Genomic DNA, 19,930 nt, shown 5'->3' with positions numbered 1-19,930 from the left:
TCACTCGTTTTCACCACCAAGATACGATGTATCGAAGACTATACGATCACTTAATTTAATATTACTTATAATTAGGTATATGGGATCTGGGGGAAGTTATGACCCGATTTTTACCATTTCAGGTACAGAGAGAAACTGTTATAAGAAAAAAATTCAGAGGGAATGAATTACATTAAAATATCTGAGGGATTTACCTACATTTTCGGTGAAAAATTAACCTTAGGCACTGAGTTCTTCATGTTTGATATCAGGGGCCTTGAAAAGTCATGGTCCGATTTTGACAATTTTTCCACAAGTGATGTCACAGCTCAAATACAGTATTTGTGTAAAGTTTTATTCCGCTAGCTTCATTGGTTCCTTATGAATACATTATAAAGTGAACGAATCAGATGGAATTCAAAATTGGGTTATATGAGAAGTAGACGTAGTTGTGAACCGATTTCGCCCATATTCCACCCGTGTCATCAGGGTGTCAAGAAAGTGTTATATACCGAATTTCATTGAAATCGGGCGAATAGTTCTTGAGATATGGTTTTTGACCCATAAGTAGGCGACGCCACGCCCATTTTCCATTTTGTAAAAAAATCTCAGTGCAGCTTTCTTCTGCCATTTCTTATGTAAAATTTGGTGTTTCTGACGTTTTTCGTTAGGGAGTTAACCCACTTTTCGTAATTTTCAACCTAACTTTTGTATGGGAGGTGGGCGTGGTTATTATCCGATTTCTTTCATTTTTGGACTGTATAAGGAAATGGCTAAAAGAAACGACTGCAGAAAGTTTGGCTTATATAGCTTTATTGGTTTGCGAGTTATATACAAAAAACCTATTTGGGGGCGGGGTCACGCCCACTTTTCCAAAAAAATTACATCCAAATGTGCCCCTCCCTAATGGGATCCTATGTTCCAAATTTCATTTTCATAACTTTATTTATGGCTTAGTTATGACACTGTATAGGTTTTCGGTTTCCTCAATTTTGTGGGCGTGGCAGTGGACCGATTTTGCCCATTTTCGAAAGCAACCTCCTCAGGGTGCCAAGGAACATGTGTTCCAAGTTTCATTAAGATATCTTAATTTTTATTCAAGTTATCGCTTGCACGGACAGACGGACAGACGGACGGACAGACATCCGGATTTCAAATCTACTCGTCATCCTGATCATTTATGTATATATAACCCCATATCTAACTCTTATATTTCTTGGTGACACAAACAACCGTTATGTGAACAAAACTATGATACTCTGTGCAACAGGTTGCGAGAGTATAATTAGCCAGATCGGTTTGGCCGTTCTCGTTTTTTTGCGGGACAAACGAACAGCAATTCATTTTTATACTCTCGCAACAAAAGTTGCTAAGAGAGTATTATAGTTTTGTTCACATAACGGTTCTTTGTAAATCCTAAAACTAAACGAGCTAGATATAGGGTTATATATACCAAAATGATCAGGGTGACGAGACGAGTCAAAATCCGAATGTCTGTCTGTCCGTCTGTCCGTCCGTCCGTGCAACGGATAACTTGAGTAAAAATTGAGATATCTTGATAAAACTTGGAACACACGTTCCTTGGGACCGTGAGAGGGTTGCTTTCGCAACATCGGACCACTGCCACGCCCACAAAATTTGGAAAATTTGGAACAGAGGATCGCACTAGGAAGGGGCATATTTGGATGTAATTTTTTTGGGAACGTGGGCGTGGCCCCGCCCGAAAATCGGTTATTTGTATATATCTCGCAAATCAATAAAGCTATATAAACCAAACTTTATGCAGTCAGTTCCTTTAGGTACCCCATCACTCACCATGAAATTAGTTGAAATCGGATAATAACCACGCCCACCTCCCATACAAAGGTTAGGTTGAAAATTACTAAAAGTGAGTTAACTCAGTAACGAAAAACGCCAGAAACACTAAATTTCACATCAGAAATAGCAAATGGAAGCTGCACTCAGATTTTTTTACAAAATGGAAAATGGGCGTGGCGTCGCCCACTTATGGGTCAAAAACCATATCTCAGGAACTACTCGACCGATTTCAATGACACTTGGTTTGTAATAGTTTCCTTACATCCCAATTATATGTTGTGAAAATAGGCCATATCGCTTCACAACCTCGTCTACTTCCTATATACCAGAACTTTGAAGACGATCTGAATCGTTTACTTTACAATATATAACATAAGCACTAGTGAAGATATCAATGCAGAACTTTGCACAGATACTATCTTTATAGTGTGGCAGCCCATTCTAAAAATCGCCGAAATCGGACCATAGGTTTTCAAGGCCCCATTAATCGAACATAAGGCCCTCGGTGCTTCTAACCTAATATTATGGTTTCCAACTTTCAATGTACCTTATACAATATATATGATGAATATGTGGGTCAAGTTGTATATTATATAATATAAATAAATAAATTGCGAGAGTATAAAATGTTCGGTTACACCTGAACTTAGCCCTTCCTTACTTGTTATATTATATTATTATCAAGCGACATTTTTTTTTAATTCCGCACACGACCATTCAGTAAGGAGCCGACCGCGCGAGTGATCTGAACCCCTCTCCCGTACCTCCGTGCCCGAGTGACGCCTGCAACTCTACAACGCATAGTTAGCCGCCGAGCGAATTTTTTTCAAATTTTTTTAACTCGTGATATCTTTTGAATGGAATGTCAGAATCTAATAATTCAAAAAGTTATATAAAGGGTTTGTCTTAAGTAATAAATAATTTATTTCGATAAGGATTGATATTAAGGTACAAATAAAGAGCCTTTTCAAGTAGTGGTATTTTGATTATTTTTTTATATAAAATCGCTTATTGTGACAAAACTATAGTAGTTAGAGATATGATGTCGCGACGTTTTTTGTAGATAATGATAAGTTCTACAAAATTGTAGTACATCACTTTGTTATATCTTCAATCGTTTTCGCCGCATTCGCGATTAAAGAAAGTTTTTTGGTATTTTTTTTACATTATCAGAGTTTTGGTATGGAACCCTATTTTTTTTGAACTAAATAAGGCCTATGTCACTCAGGGATAGTATAGCTTTTTAACGGTGAAAGAATTTTTCAAATCGGTACAGTAGTTTCGGAGCCTATTCAAACCTTTCCTCTTTGTAATATTAGTATAGATAAACAATACAAAATAACAAGAATTGTTTATCTTATTTAACTTGTATATATTTAATTTATTTATTTATTTAAACTATTATGCTTATTTTTATCCTCTAGCAACAAAAGTTGCTAAGAGAGTATTATAGTTTTATTGACATAACGGTTGTTTGTAAGTCATAAAACTAAATGAGTTAGATATAGAGTTATACATATGTATACACCACATGATAAGGCTGACGAGACGAGTCAAAATCCGAATGTCCGTACAACGAATAACTTGAGTAAAAATTTAGATATCTTGACGAAACTTGGTACACATGTTCCTTGGGACCGTAAGAACGTTGCTTTCGAAAATGGGCAAAATCGGTCCACTGCCACGCCCACGAAATGGCGAAAACCGTAAACACATAAAGTGTCATAACTAAGCCATAAATAAAGTAATAAAAGTAAAGTAAATGTTACAGAAGAAATAGCAGAAAGAAGCTGCATTCAGATTTTTTTACAAAAGGGAAAAGAGGTGTGGCATGGCCCACTTATGGGTCAAAAACCATATCACACGAACAACTCGACAGATTTCAATGAAATTCAGTATATAGCACTTTCTTGACACCCTGATGACACGTGTGGAAAATGGATGAAATAGATTCACAACCACGACAACTTCCTATATAACTCAATTGTTAATTCCACCTTATTTCTTCACTTTATAATATATACATAAGGAACCAATGAAGATAGCGAAATAAAACTTTGCTTGTAACTTATTTGAATGCAATTGACAGATAAACCACAGTTACTTCATCTGACGAATAACACCCAACAACAACAGCTTATTCACTCACAGGTGACGTGGCCAAAATACTAGTTTATTCTTTGATCCGTTAAAATCACAATCTATCGTTTTCTGTACAATTTCCATTGTTTATCAACACGAACCAAATTCTTATCTTTCGGAGATTTCAGGGATTTACTCCATAAGGCATTGCGCAAATGAAAATACTCGCAAACGCAAAAAAGATACTGTGTAAATGCGACAATCGAATTATAAATTTCGTTCAACGCATTTGTTTCCCCCCTTCGCAATGAAGGAATTCTGTATTGCATTTACTGATTTCAAACTCATGCGTTTTACGAAATTTTCGTTCGATATCAAACTGGCAAACGCAATGAACAAAAAATGTAATACCTGAGACAGAGATGTAGTACATATTGTAGTATGCTTCAGAAACCATATGTGTATCACCGGTTTTCCGAATTTTGTTTGAAAGCAAATGGTGTTCCGTACTACCATAGAGTTCTAAAAACCATTGAAATTTTTTGGTATTATGAAATGTACTGCAATGGATTGCATTGAACGAACCGAAAGCTTTAAGCTCTTCTGCCACAATCAGATGTTTTCTGACAAATAAATTAAATTCAAAATAAATTGAGATCAAAAAGCAAAATTTGAAAAAATGATGTGAAAAACATGTAATATGTATATAATAATATGTAATATGTAATAATTATATTGGACAATAATATTTTAAGATTGCTTGAAGTTATAACTAAGTCGGGATCAATTTTCCTGTCAATTATTCGTAATGATTTGTATCAGCTGATGGATTTAAACATAGTACAATACTACATGTGTGTCACTATGCTGGTATATGGTTTCTTGAGTTTTTATAGTAGTATACATTGTAGTACAGAAACCATGTCTGTCTTAGGCATAAGTTAATAAGGTTAAAACAAAGTCTTTAATTGAAACATAAGGTGGAAAACAGAAAATATAAATTGACAATTGGGGATAAAAAGTAAAGGTTGTGAAGTTATATAGTGACCGAAATGACCACCATGTGGTGTTTCAGTGACATTGAATAGTTCTTTTTATGTACTCACTGTAAATAACGCCTTTTTATTATATTAGAGGTTTAAAAGAATTACGTATTTATAAATAAAGATAAACTTCAATATCGCAACATCTTGTACATAGAGTATAATGATTTTGTTCACGTAACGGTTGTTTTTAATACAGTTTTAGGTAACGAGTTATATGAATGCATATATATCAAAATGACCAAGATGACGATAAAAGTTGCAATCCGGATATCTGTCTGTCACCTCTTCGATTTTTTAAATGTTCCAACATTAATCTTTTGGTGCTTTATAGAAATTCTGTTTCTATGCCAGGATGGGATCATGTGTAGAAGTTCACGCAAGTGAGGAAAGTTTTTGATTGTCATTCACTTGGGAGTGGCCAGAAACGATTCTTCTCCACATGGTTCAAGCAGCTCACGACTTCCGGTTTTAGACCAAGTATCCCCTGGGTAGCTAACAGACATCCGTTTGGAGGCGAGCTAAAGTGAGAAGGCGAAGCCCGCTTCTGCGGTTGTGCGTAGGGCTTGGGACCCACCACATAAAAACGAAGTACCAATGAAAAATCGAAAAAGAAAGCCTCGGATGAGACACCCTACTTTTGATGACGACCTCTGCAAACGTTTTAAGGATAATGATATAAGGGCATGCACCTGGAATGTCCGGACCCTTAATTGGGAAGGTGTCTCTGCCCAGCTGGTTGATGTCCTCATACGATTCAAGGCTGACATCACCGCCATCCAAGAAATGCGATGGACGGGACAAGGACGGAAGAAGGTGGGTCCTTGTGACATCTACTACAGCGGAAATATAAAGGAGCGCAAATTTGGTGTTGGATTTGTGGTGGGAGAGAGACTCCGTCGCAGAGTCCTGGCATTCACCCCGGTGGATGAATGTCTAGCCACAATCGATCACGTTGTGATAGACGGAAGACATGTCTCCTGTGTTTTAGACGTGCGTACGCTCCGAGGACCAAATATAGACTCGGACCACCATCTGGTCGCAGCAAAGATACGCACCCGCCTCTGTGCAGCAAAGAACGCCCGTCAGCAAACACAAGGAAGGTTCGACGTCGAAAAGCTGCAATCGCAACAGACAGCCACGAAATACTCTACTCGACTTGCACTCCTGCTCTCTGAGAGCACTCATCAGCATCTCGGTATAAGGGAACTGTGGAACGGCATCTCAACCTCACTGCGTACCGCTGCAGCCGAAACAATTGGTTTTCGGCAACGACAAAAAACAAGCTGGTATGATGAGGAGTGCCGTCTCGCAGCGGAGAGAATACAGACTGCCTACCTCGCAACGTTGCAAACGACCACAACACGTGCGGGATGGGATAGATACCGAGAGCTGAAGATTAAAGCGAGACGCATCTGCAGACAAAAAAAGAAAGAGGCCGAAATGCGTGAGTACGAAGAGCTTGAGAAGCTGGCAGACAGAGGTAGTGCTCGAAAATTTTATGAAAAAATTAAGCGACTTAACGAAGGTTTTAAGACCGGAGCATCCTCATGTAGAAACCAAGGTGGTAATCTGGTAACCGATGTCAAGGGCATACTTCGATTATGGAGGGAACACTTCTCCGACCTGCTGAATGGCAGTGAGAGTACAACACCAGGAGATGGCGAACCCGATCCCCCAATCGATGACGATGGAACAAGTGTTCCATTACCCGACCATGAAGAAATTCGAATAGCAATTACCCGCTTGAAGAACAACAAAGCAGCGGGGGCCGATAGATTACCGGCAGAACTATTCAAATACGGCGGCGAAGAACTGATAAGGTGCATGCATCAGCTTCTTTGCAGAATATGATCGGAAGAAAGCATGCCTGACGATTGGAATCTCAGTGTGCTCTGCCCAATCCATAAAAAGGGAGATCCCACAATCTGCGCCATCCGTGGGATCAGCCTCCCAAATATCGCATACAAGGTTCTATCGAGCGTACTGTGTGAAAGACTAAAGCCCACCGTCAACAAACTGATTGGACCTTATCAGTGTGGCTTTAGACCTGGAAAATCGACAACTGACCAGATATTCACCATGCGCCAAATTTTGGAGAAGACCCGTGAAAAGAGGAGCGACATACACCACCATTTTGTCGATTTTAAAGCTGCTTTCGATAGCACGAAAAGGAGCTGCCTTTACGCCGCGATGTCTGAATTTGGTATCCCCGCAAAACTAATACGGCTGTGTAAATTGACGCTGAGCAACACCAAAAGCTCCGTCATGATTGGGAAGGACCTCTCCGAGCCGTTCGATACCAAACGAGGTTTCAGACAAGGTGACTCACTATCGTGCGACTTCTTTAACCTGATGCTGGAAAAAATTATAAGAGCTGCAGAGCTAAACCGAGAAGGTACATCTTCTACAAGAGTGTAGAGCTCCTGGCGTACGCCGATGATATTGGCGCGGTTGTTGCGCCGTTTGTTCTGCTTTTTCCCGCATGGATAAGGAGGCGAAGCGAATGGGTCTGGAGGTGAATGAGGACAAGACGAAATATCTCCTGTCATCAAGCAAACAGTCGGCGCATTCGCGTCTTGGCTCCCACGTCACTGTTGACAGTCAGAACTTCGAGGTCGTAGATAATTTCGTATACCTGGGAACCAGCATCAACAACACGAACAATGTCAGCCTCGAAATCCAGCGCAGAATAACTCTTGCCAACAGGTGCTACTTGGACTGAGTAGGCAATTGAACAGTAAAGTCCTCTCTCGACGAACCAAAATCAAGCTCTACAAGTCGCTTATCATTCCCGTCCTGCTCTACGGTGCAGAAGCTTGGACGATGTCAACATCAGATGAGACGACACTAGGAGTTGGTAAGGAAAGGAGTTGGTTTTTAGAAAGGTAATAAAATGCAGATCTTATTACGGTATGGAAACCAGATAGTGTGGCTTTGAAATATGGAGACATAAAAATGGCAAAAATTCTTAATTTTTCAGGATTTCAAGCTCCTTGCGCAACCTCTAAACCTTTTTTGATTGACCCAAAACTTTGTATATACTAGTTTTTGGGCTATTCGCATATTTCTAGGGGGTGCGATCGAGAATCGGAATACTTTGGAAAATAAGGGCCACCCTAATATACATATGTATTTAAGAATCATTGTAAGAATGCCTTGTTTTCGGTTACTCCCGAACTTTCGCTTTCCTTACGTGTTTGACTTTTCTGTTTTTGAATTTGTTTACATTCTTATTTTTTTTTGGGAATAATGTAAACTTTTCTTAAAATATTTGAACGAAAAAAATTTTAACATTTTCTACAATTCGAAAGTTTTCCAGAGTACCGATTTCCCTTCGCAACGCAATTGGCTTTCGTAACGCATTTCTATTCATAACGCCCTTCTGAGTAACCCCCCAGTACGATCACACTCATGGGCTAAAGCCGGTAAATCTAATATCTTTTTTGCAGAGGTGGTGATAGTTTTCCGTTAACCTGTTCTGGGTATTTTTGGTTAGGTCTCGATGGTACGATAAAATTCTCGCATGAGCTGCTGCTTGAAATTGGCGATGTTACAAATAAACGATGGCTTCAAGAGAACTGCCGCAAGCACGCAAAAACTCTAAAAGTCCCTATCACGTGGGTGTAAAGAAAGTAATACTGATACGTAACACACATGTCTGTCCGTCCGTCTGCCCGTGCAAGCGATAAGTTTAGTAAAAACTGAGATCTCTTTATTAAATTTGGTACACATAAGCCTTGGCATTCTGAGGAGGTTGGTATTGGAAATGGGCGAGGTCGAATCACTGCCACGCCCTCAAAATGGCGAAACCCGAAAAAACAAAAAGTGGCTTAACTTAGCCATAAATAAAGTTATAGAACTAAAACTTGGTACAAAGGATCACACTAGAAAGAGTCATATTTGGATGTAATTTTTTTGGGGAAGTAGGCGAGGTCCTGCTTTCAAATAAGGTTTTTTGTATATATCTCACAAACCAATAAAGCTATATGAACCAAACTTTCTGCAGTCGTTTCCCTTAGGTACACCATCACACACCACCAAATTATACATTGAAATCGGATAATAACCACGCCCACCTCCCATACAAAGGTTATATTGAAAAATACTAAAAGTTAGTTAACTCACTAACGCAAAACTATAGAATCACTAAATTTTACAGGGGAAATGGCAAAAAGAAGCTACACTCAGATTAAAAAAAATGGAATTGCATTGATAAAAAACCATATCTCAGAAATTACTTGACCGATTTCAATGAAATTCGGTACATAACACTTTCTTGACACCCTGATAACACTTATGAAAAATGGATTAAAATCGGTTCACAACCACAACTACTTCCCATATAACTCAATTTTGTATTCCATCTGATTCCATCACTTTATAATAGATACACTATCTTGGTGGTGGAAATTAGTGAAATCGGTTCAGGAATTACCTCAGCCCTTATCTATAATATAAAAATGAATCGCAAAATGTGTTGCTAAGCGCATAACTCGAGAACCGCTGAACCGATTTCGCAAATTCTTTGTTTAGAATGTTTTTAGAGGTACCGGGATGGTTCTTACGGAGAGAAAAATTGCCCGAAAAAGTCTTAAATCCACAATTTTCTAATCACCCATACAAACAATTTTTGTCGTTAGTCTCGAAAAAGTCGAGAAGGGCCAAACCGATCTGGCTAATTTTAGTTTTGAAATATTTATGGAAGGCCTGGGAAGGAATAGAAAGTAAATATATATCGAAAAAGTGTGAGGAAAATAACAAGAAGATGATTTTATTTGAATTGACAACAAAATTATAAAAATCAAGTAAGGAAGGGCTATACTTTAGCAATTTATTTATTTAACTTTATCTATATTATAAAAATGAATCGCCAAATGTGTTGCTAAGCGAATAACTCGAGAACCGCTAAACCGATTTCGCAAATTTTTTGTTTAGAATGTGTTAAGAGGTACCGGGTTGGTTCTTACGGAGAGAAAAATTAGAAAAATTGCCTGAAAAAGTCTTAAATCCACAATTTTCTAATCACCCATACAAACAATTTGTGTCGTTAGTCTCGAAAACAGTCAAGAAGAGCCAAGGACGAAACACCAGTCTGCAAAATCGCCAAAAAAAAAGAGCTATAAAGAAGATTATCCAGATATTCAAGTCGCTGGAGATACTGCACAGGACTTTAAAAGATTTACGCGACAACGAAAATATTTTTGGTGAAGCCATGATTCTGTTGGCAGGTGATTTTCGCCAGACTATTCCTGGATCAACTGTTGCTGACGAACTAATCACATTCCTAAAATCATCTAATTTGTGGCGACCATAAAGAATCGCAAATTAACAAATAACATACGAGTGTTTTTCTAATAATATCATACTGCGATTGTAGAAATAGTTGAAAATGGTAGCGACGCAGTTGACACCTCGATGGATTAATAACATTTTTAACGGGTTTCTGTCACTTCATGGCCGAAAGAGGAGCTTATTCATGGTGTTTTTCCTGACATGGAACCATAATATAATAAACATAAATGGCTGATTGAATGACTATATTGGTGGAAAAAAACAAGGATCTCTTTGATCTTAATGTGACAATTTAGAATTTCGTTAAAGGAGAGTTGACACAGCTACAAACCAGGATGAGGTATTCAATTAGCCCACAGACTATTTGCTCACTTGCAATTAAAAGTAGTGTGAGTTGTCATCATGCTGCGTAACATAAATCAACATCAAACTTTGCAAAAGAACAAGACTGGCTGTGAATAAGGTAATCAATATCGTCACCAAAGCCAAGATTAACCAAATATGAAATTTGCTCAATTGTTACATACTTCAATATACGATTAAAAATTTAAAAGTTTAACACACTATGATGATTTACGCTTAATACAGATCCACTACATTGTATATCAATCAATATACCGGCTATAACGTTTTCTTCTTTATGCGTAAGACTTTTTTTACTATATTGAAAAATTTACTAATTTAATGTATACCTTAGCCACAAAAACGTGTGATCGAGTCTGCTAGTATACTATATATAATGATTTTCGTTATTCTATTGGACTTTATGTCGAATAAATGGGTTGCACCCGAATTTAGCCTTTCCTTACTTGTTATATATTTTGATATATATATATGGATTTAAAATTTAGACAATTATTTTAGAATAATAATTTCAAGAATTTTAGAATTTATACATATTTTTATTCTACTTACATTTTTTGTTTTAGTTGTCGAATCTTCTCCGATATTGATTGAGTGAAACTGATACTGAAAAATAAGCAAGTTAAGAATTAGCATCCGGAGAATTTATCAAAAAAATAACGATGACATATTATTTCGTGTTTCAAGCGAAAACTTAAAAGGTAAGAATTAAGATTTCGATATCCATAAAATAAAGTGCGCTAAAATTTGCAAAAAATCAAGAATAGAGAAAAATACATATTATTTTTTCAACGAAACTTTTCTTTTTGTTACTATAGTAATAGCCATGTTTAATATCAACTTACATCTTTGGTTTCAGTTGTCGAATCTTGTTCACCAATATGCGGTCGTAACTGAAACTTAAAATGATACATATCAATAATTAACAATCTCAAAGCATTAAATTTATGATATGAAATCAATAAACTGTTAATCATTATAATCGATTTAAAGAGTAATAAGCATTGTTTGTCTAAATTTTCTAAATTTTCACGGAACAAATTTAAGAGAAAAATTATCTATTTTAGTTACACAATTTGACTTAAATTTTATTTAAATGGTCAGGCTTTGCCATTTAAATTTTATTTAAATACTGTCATATTTAACGACGGTTACGTTTTTCTACTAGCTGATTTACAAAATTTTTTTCCATTTTGACAAATAAATAAAATATTTTGTTTACATAAATATGTTTTTATCCTTTCTAACATTCATGCTTTTTAATTTTTTGTATGCCAATTTTGAATAATGGTGAAAAAAATTAAAATTAAATAGAACTTAATTTTTAATGAACAAATGTCGTGAAACCGGCTGTAAGAATACAAATCATTAATAAGCACTAATATATCTTATTCGATATCTAAGGTTGGAGGTGTATAATTTTATTCCATTTTCATTCGTACTTCATTTTTTTCCAAATATCCAACTTTGTCATATTAGCTTGTTTGGAAAATGTTATATACCATTGAAATAAGAAAGATTATAACTTTTGGTTAACTTAGCGTGAACCCACACCGGATTAGTCAAAAACTTTTTGACAAAAACATGTTATGCTCTAACCCACACCAAGCGCAACACAATCCGACGTGGCAAATATCAAAGCAATCCGAATAACATTCTAAGTGATATACCCTTTGGAAGTTCCGCCCATCAGGCCACATCAGTATGACTGTAAAAATTTAAACGCATTTATCAAAACTCAATTTTTTAAGCCGGTGAAAACGACATATCGAAAAGTTAGAAAACGATTTTCTTCAAATTTTGCACACATTGTGCTCAAAAATTCAGAATTTCACAAAGATGCAGGTGTCAACATTCGAATATTTGCTATATTTAATAAATCATTTAATTCTTAAGTAAAATACAAATTATCGCATTCCTGCGGAAAGATTAATTATAACACTATTTAAGTAATTTATTTATCTAATATTTATTTAAATTATAATTTTTTAATAATTATATATGAAGACCCATTTTTGTTTCAAATAAAAATACTATACTAATCAATATCTATTTTAAATTATATGCAATGCATGATTTTGCCTTTGAAAAACCACGGTGCAGCGGTAAGCAACGAAACGGGTTTTTGAGTCTTGTCTATGTTTGCTTGTCTTGTTTGATTCTGTGTGGGTTGCGCTATAGCTCAGCATGTATTGTTCGACAACAAAAATGGGTTGAGCAAATTTGTAGCATTTGGTGTGTGTTGGTTGTAGAAGTTCGACAACATCTCTTCAACAAGTCAAGGATCGAACATACCTTTTTGTTTCGTCTTATGCGTTGGCCCATATACAACTATTGGCTGTTAAAAAAAAAAACGTTTGTGATGATATGATGTTTAATATGATATGATGGGAATATGTTTTTCTCTTGTTCTCTCTTATGCTTTCCCCCCTTTTCAGATTTTATCCCTTAGGCCACTATTTTCTAATCCATTAGTGTGTTTGATCTTAGACGCAGGAAGCATGGATAATTGAATAAATCACCCTGGTGACCCAGAAGGAAGCTTACCATTTTTAAGTCCACACAAATGACCTATTGATGTTTAGTATATTTTTTTTTTGTCAATACCAAAGCAATGGAGCTTCTGTCATTTTCGTTGAGTGATATTGATATTGAACCATATTTGTTTCCATTGTGTAAAATGACACATTTTAAACTTCGCTTGGAGCTATCAATAATTAAGTGCCATTTATTTGGAGTGCTCCTGGCAATATACAAAATTGTCTTCTTGAGGAAAAAAGGTAGTAAATAATTTTCTCTGGTGAAGTAAAAAGTAATCATAGTTCCTTTTTCGAGTAAGGAGTGCTAGTAATGCTCTTTATGCATGCAGGCTGCTGCTCGGCACTACCTGGGGCTTTCTCCCTCTCTCATGCACTGTTGCTACACAGTGATAGTGAGACCAATTCTGCTCTATGGTGCTATTGTGTGGTGGACAGGCATAAAGAAATCAACTTACCGAAAGCCTCAATTCATCATATGAGAGAGCTTTCAACCTATACGGACGTGTATTTGATGCGCTCCGTGATTATTCTCTAAAACCTAAAATTAAAATAAAATACGTAAAAAACAAAACAACTTAAACAGTGCATTAAGCCAAGCGTAAGTCAATAACGCCGAAATTGTTAGCAAAACAAAAAACTCACAAAAATAAAAGTGTATAAACAATAATAAATACTAAATAACAAATTCTATGTGCGAGAAAATAAACAATAACACGAGCGCTGCGCAGACTCACCAACAAGGCCGTAGGCATTCTCTGAATGCCTACTTTAGCTTTGTCGAGCCTGCAAAACCAGCTCCTACCAACAAACAAGGCAAAGGCGAGAAGGATGAGACATCACAGCGATCAACTGAGCAGCACCCTAAGCAGAGCTTAGCAATAACAATAGCAGCAGAGAACGGCAGCCAACAACGGCCAGCAACAAACACGACCGCATCAACAAATAAGCAGGTACCTGCAAGCGAGCAGACAGCGAAGAAAAGCATAACGCAAGGTGAGAATGCACAAATCAAAAAAGTTCCATCTGTTCTGATTGGCATTGACCGCTACGTAAATATTAAAAGGAAATTAAGTTCAGTGAGGTCAGCGGTCAATCATAAAAAATTTCAAGGCGGCACGCCAACCAAGAATAAACCTGACGTTTTAAATGGCAACAGATTTGCCGTACTAAGCAATGGTTCTGATGATGATGCGAAGGATACCACCACAGTCGCGTATGCCAAACCGCCCCCAATATATTTGCGCGAGCGTAGCTCAAATATTCTTGTTGCTAAATTAAGCGAAATTGTAGGTACAAAAAACTTTCATATAGTGACTTTCAAAAAAGGCAATATAGATGAAACGAAAATACAGGCATACACTGAGAAAAGTTTTATGGATGTTGTAAAGTTTTTGTCGGATAAAAGCAAAAATTATTATTCCTATCAGTTGAAGAGCTCAAAGGGCCTAGCTGTAGTAATTAAAGGTATAGAGTCATATGTAGACTCTAGTGAAATCAAAGAAGCTCTTGAAGAATGTGGCTTTGAAGTTAAAACTGTCGTAAACATCTTTAACAGAAACAAAGTACCACAACCAATGTTTAGAATTGAATTGATGCCGAATTCTAACCAGCTTAAAAAGAACGAAGTGCATCCAATATATAATTTAAAATATTTGCTGCACCGTAGAGTAACCGTAGAAGAACCACACAAAAGAAACGGTCCGGTACAATGCACCAACTGCCAAGAGTATGGGCATACCAAATCTTATTGCACTCTACGCAGTGTTTGTGTGGTATGTGGAGATTTACATCCAACTTCAAAATGTATCCTCAAGAAAGAGGATTTAAACAAAAAATGTAGCAACTGTGGAGGAAGTCACAGGGGTTGTCCTGTTTATAAAGATTTGAAATCGAAGTTGTCACAGGGAATTCAAGCAAGACGTAACCAACTGTTACATACTCCCCGTACTGACATTATTGATATCACAGACCATATTCCTAAACCCGGTATACTTAAAAAAATTGATGTACAAGGGAGCTATGCCAATGTTGTAAAAGGCAACAATGTACAAATGCAACCACCGCAAAATCCTCCAAATAGTGGTATTGAAACTATGATTATAAATCTTACGCAATGTATGACACAATTTATGTCTACAATGCAAAACATGATCCAAGATTTAATAAAATCACAAAACCAAATGCTGCAAACTTTATTAAGAAAAAAATGAGCATACTAAACATTTGTATATGGAACGCTAACGGTGTTAACCAACATAAACTAGAGATTATTAGATATCTGTCTGAAAAAAATATAGATGTAATGTTAATATCAGAGACTCATCTGACAAACAAAAACAATTTTAAAATACCGGGATTTAGACTGTATGTTACAAATCACCCGGATGGATAAGCACATGGCGGAACGGCAGTATTGGTTAGAAATCGGTTAAACCACTTTACTCTGGGTTCTCATGCTACAGCACAGTTACAAGCTACAACAATATCGTTAAAAAATCGGGGTTGTGATTTAAATCTATCGGCTATATACTGCCCACCTCGTTTTAAAATCACAGATAGCGAATTTAAAGACTTTTTGGAACGCTAGGTCATAGATTTCTAGTAGGTGGACATTATTATGCAAAACACATTTACTGGGGGTCACGTCTTAAAAATCCGAAAGGACGCCAGTTGTACCAAACCATTATGAACCACAATAACCTTGATATAATATCTCCTGGTAAGCCTACATACTGGCCCAGTGATCGTAACAAAATACCAGATTTAATTGATTTCGCTGTAACCAAAAATATAGATAGATCACTTGTGACAGCTGATACATGTACAGACTTATCTTCTGATCATTCACCTGTACTAATAAAGTTGTGTGAAGCACCCATATTCGTTGAGCCAAAGGTGGGTTTAACATCTCACAAAGCGAACTGGTTAAAATACAAAAAATATGTGAGTAGCCACATTAATATTGATGTAAAAATAGATACAGAAAGAGATATTGATGAAGGTATAAGAGTATTTAATGATGTAATATCAAATGCAGCTGTCATAGCAACACCAAACATAAGCAATAAACCGATTATCCGCAGAAAAATCACTAATAATGAAATAGAAAAGCTTGTAAATGAAAAAAGGCGACCTAGACGTTAATGGCAGTTAAATCGCTCCCCTTCTACTCAGGTGCAACTAATATATGCTGTACGAAAACTAAAAACAGCGCTTAAACGTGCGGAAGAATACCACACTCACAATTATATAAAGAAACTGTGTCCAAATTCAAACAAAGGAAATTCTCTTTGGAAAGCCCAAAAGTCAGTGATGCCTCCAGTCGACTCCAACTTGCCCATAAGAGGCTTGGGTGGAAACTGGGCACGAAGTGACGAGGATAAGGCAAATTGTTTCGCAAATCACCTGGAAAAAGTATTTCAACCTAATTGCCCAAAAAACAGCTTTAAGCTGCCAATCATCTCCAATAGCGCTAACGAGGCGCTTGGGTCTATTCAAACGTCATCTTCTGAAATTATAAAAATCATAAAAGAGCTGAATCCTAAAAAGTCGGCAGGACACGATAAAATTACTCCAAAAATGCTAATTGAGTTACCAAATATTGCTTTAACAGTACTCTCCTTGCTCTTTAACGCTATTCTCAGTTCCGGTAAATATCCAAGTTCATTGAAAAAGTCGCAGATCATCATGATAGAGAAACCAGGTAAAGACTTGACATAGCCGTCTTCATACAGACCAATCAGTCTTCTACCCTGTCTTTCTAAAATATTTGAAAAAGTGTTACTATCAAAGATGTCTCCTTTCCTCCATGAAAATAATGTAATACCAACGCACCAATTCGGTTTTCGTGAAAAACATGGCACTGTAGAACAGGTAAATAGAATTACTAACGAAATCAGAAGGGTGTTCGAGTATAGAGAGTACTGTTCTGCTATATTTCTAGATGTGGCTCAGGCGTTCGATAAAGTGTGGCATTACCTCTCGAAATGCATAAAACCTTGGAGTCTTATTTAAAAAATAGAAAGTTTACTGTCGAAGTAGGAGACTTCATATCTGAAGAACGACCAATAAGAGCTGGTGTACCTCAAGGCAGTGTTTTAGGGCCATAAGGAAATAAGTAGAGAACAGCAGAAATAAATATTTATCCAAACTCCGTGATCATCCAAACCCATTGGCTAATGCTTTATATACATTCTCAATCAATTGGTTGAGCTTGTCTAGTTTTAATTAGAATTAAGCTTTTATAACTTATTGTTAGGCTCCAAAGAGCAGATTCAATAAATAAAGAAATATATGAAAAAAAAACTTACCGAAAGCCAATGGAAAGGGTTCAGCGCTCTCTATAACGGGAACTCTAAACCCCCACGGCAGCTCTTGAATGAATACTTAACCCGCCGCCGGGGCGACTACTGGCGGGAGGAGAATTTAAGTATAGAACTTTTGGGCACAGCTCGATGGGTAGGGGTGGTTTGGCAAGTACTGACTACTTGACCCCACTCATGAACTGGAGAACCTGGAAAAAGACGGTTGGCGTAAGGGAATGAAAAAATTACGCAGCACATTAAATATCTACACGGATGGCTCGAAAATGGAGGACGGGGTAGGTGCTGGAATATACTGTCAGGAGTTAGGTATACGGCAGCTTTTTAAACTTCCGAACCACTGCAGTATTTTTCAAGCGGAGGTGTTTGCTATTGGGAAAGCCGCAACCGGATACTTAGGTATAAGGCAGCTTTTTAAACTTCCGAACCACTGCAGTATTTTTCAAGCGGAGGTGTTTGCTATTGGGAAAGCCGCAACCGGATACTCCAAAGTCAATATCTACATAGACAGTCAAGCAGCAATCAAGGCAACAACCTCGGTTTGCATTTCGGCCAAAAGTGTTTTGGATAATACCAGGATGGCAGTGGAGAGAGTTGCTAGGAACACGTGTCTTCACTTCTACTGGGTGCCAGGACATAAAGGCATTGAAGGCAACGAGATTGTGGACGAAATTGCCAAGAATAGTGTAAAAATGACTTCCGGAAACGCGACCGACAATGGCAAACCCATGCACTGTCTGTCCAATGATCTGGACATGGGCATGAAAAGAAAAATCCTAACACGTTGGACAAATATGCCGGGGTGTAAAATCGCTAAAGTCATGTGTGAAACCGTAGACGAAAAGTACACCAAACTCATTCTGTCACTGGATAGAAGGGACTGTAGGAGTTTGGTGAGATTCTTTCATGAACAAATTTATTAAGTAAACTAGTATAGTAATAAAACAAAAACAAATAACATCACAAAATATGTAAAAAATCAGTTCATATGTAAATATGAAAGTGTTTATTAATTCTATTAATATTAAAAACTAACAGACCCGGCCACACGTTTTTGTGGCTAAGGTATACATTAAATTAGTATAACTTTCAATGCAGAGATAAAATTATTACGTATATTATGGTTTCATTTCAGAAAAACACGATGAATAAGCTCCTCTTTCGTGGCCTATCACTTCATGGCCACGAAAGAGGAGCTTACTCAAGCCGTACCCCCGTTAAAAATTTTATTAATCCATCGGGTGCCAACTGCGTCGCTTGTTATAATATATTCACCACTACTGTATTAAAGAGAGCTATATATAATATTTGTCATAACTGTATTTGAAATTAAATTCAACTCTCTCAGTTATATTCCTGAATTTCTTTTTGTACCATTTAAGTTAGTCGCAAATAAAATATTCTAGAAAGAAGACATACGTATATTGTTTCAGTTCCTCTTAATCGGCTAAGGATCAATTTTCCACTTACAACAGGTGATGGGCCCAGGTCACAAAAGTGTTTGCCAAAATTAATAAAAAATGAGTGGTAGTGGTTTATACGCCATCGAAAAACTCGATGATGCGAATTATGTTTCATGGTCAATCCATATGAAGAGCATACTGGTTCACTCAGAGTTGTGGGCAGTAGTTAGCGGAAAGCTAACAAAAAGTGAAAATTCATGGGTAGAAGAAGCGACGGCATTCGATCTAAAAGATGAAAATGCGCTGGCAAGCATATTGTTGTGCATCAAGCCATCGCAAGTTAGCCACGTGAAGCATTGTTTGATAGCAGGAGCAGCATGGAATAAGTTGAAGGAGATTCATTAACCCAGTGGCCCTGCAAGAAAAGATACACTATTTCGAAAGTTACTATCATTAAAAGTTGCAGAAGGTGATACGAGTATAATTTCAAATCATGTAAGTGAATTTTTCGAAGTTCAGGAGAGGTTGTCTGAAATAGGTGTTAACCTCCCAGATGAGGTGGCAGCCATAATCTTGTTGGCAAGTTTGCCAAAATCATTCGAAAATTTTGTAGTGGCCATTGAATCACGTGATACATTGCCTACATTGATTGCACTTAAGTTGAAATTGCTCGAAGACGGTGCTAGGCGTAACGGCGAAAAATCCGTTAATTCCGAATCGCACCAGGCGTTAGTTGCGAGAGCTAAGTTCCAGAAAAATCCTAACGGGAGCATCAAAGGTGGCAGCGACGTCAGCAGTAACGCAGAACTTTACTTGTCACGAAACAGCGAACAAAAAAGGCAACGAGGAAGATGTTACAACTGCGGAAAATTTGGGCATTTTGCTGCCAACTGTAGAGAACCGCGAAAAAAGCAACGAGTAGAACAGCAAAGAAATAACAAATCGTTAGCTATTCTCGCTTCGGCTGCTCCCTTCAAAATTCGTCGTGATGTTTGGTGCAGTGACAGTGGAGCAACTGCACATATTTGTAGTGATCGATCGTTATTTGTAACATACGAGAGACTGAGAAAATAGAACTCGCTGGA

General features: G+C 37.2%; 1 protein-coding gene across 8 annotated transcripts in view; it reads right to left on the bottom strand.

Moving 5' to 3' along the window:
- LOC128923552 (protein rtoA-like) overlaps positions 1–19,930 on the bottom strand; it is a 2,411,103-nt gene that overhangs the window by 746,275 nt on the left and 1,644,898 nt on the right. For all 8 annotated transcript variants that reach the window (XM_054235822.1, XM_054235824.1, XM_054235823.1 and 5 more), the window contains 2 exons: positions 11,426–11,479; positions 11,133–11,186 (listed from right to left, as the gene is read on the bottom strand). In XM_054235822.1, the coding sequence (XP_054091797.1) occupies positions 11,133–11,186; positions 11,426–11,479 (108 nt within the window). The remainder of the gene's footprint in view (positions 1–11,132; positions 11,187–11,425; positions 11,480–19,930) is intronic.

The sequence above is a fragment of the Zeugodacus cucurbitae genome, chromosome Y (genome assembly GCF_028554725.1).
Source record: "Zeugodacus cucurbitae isolate PBARC_wt_2022May chromosome Y, idZeuCucr1.2, whole genome shotgun sequence".
Classification (NCBI taxonomy): domain Eukaryota; kingdom Metazoa; phylum Arthropoda; class Insecta; order Diptera; family Tephritidae; genus Zeugodacus; species Zeugodacus cucurbitae.
The sequence above is the reverse complement of the archived record's forward strand: the minus strand, read 5'-3'. Positions and strand labels throughout refer to the sequence as shown.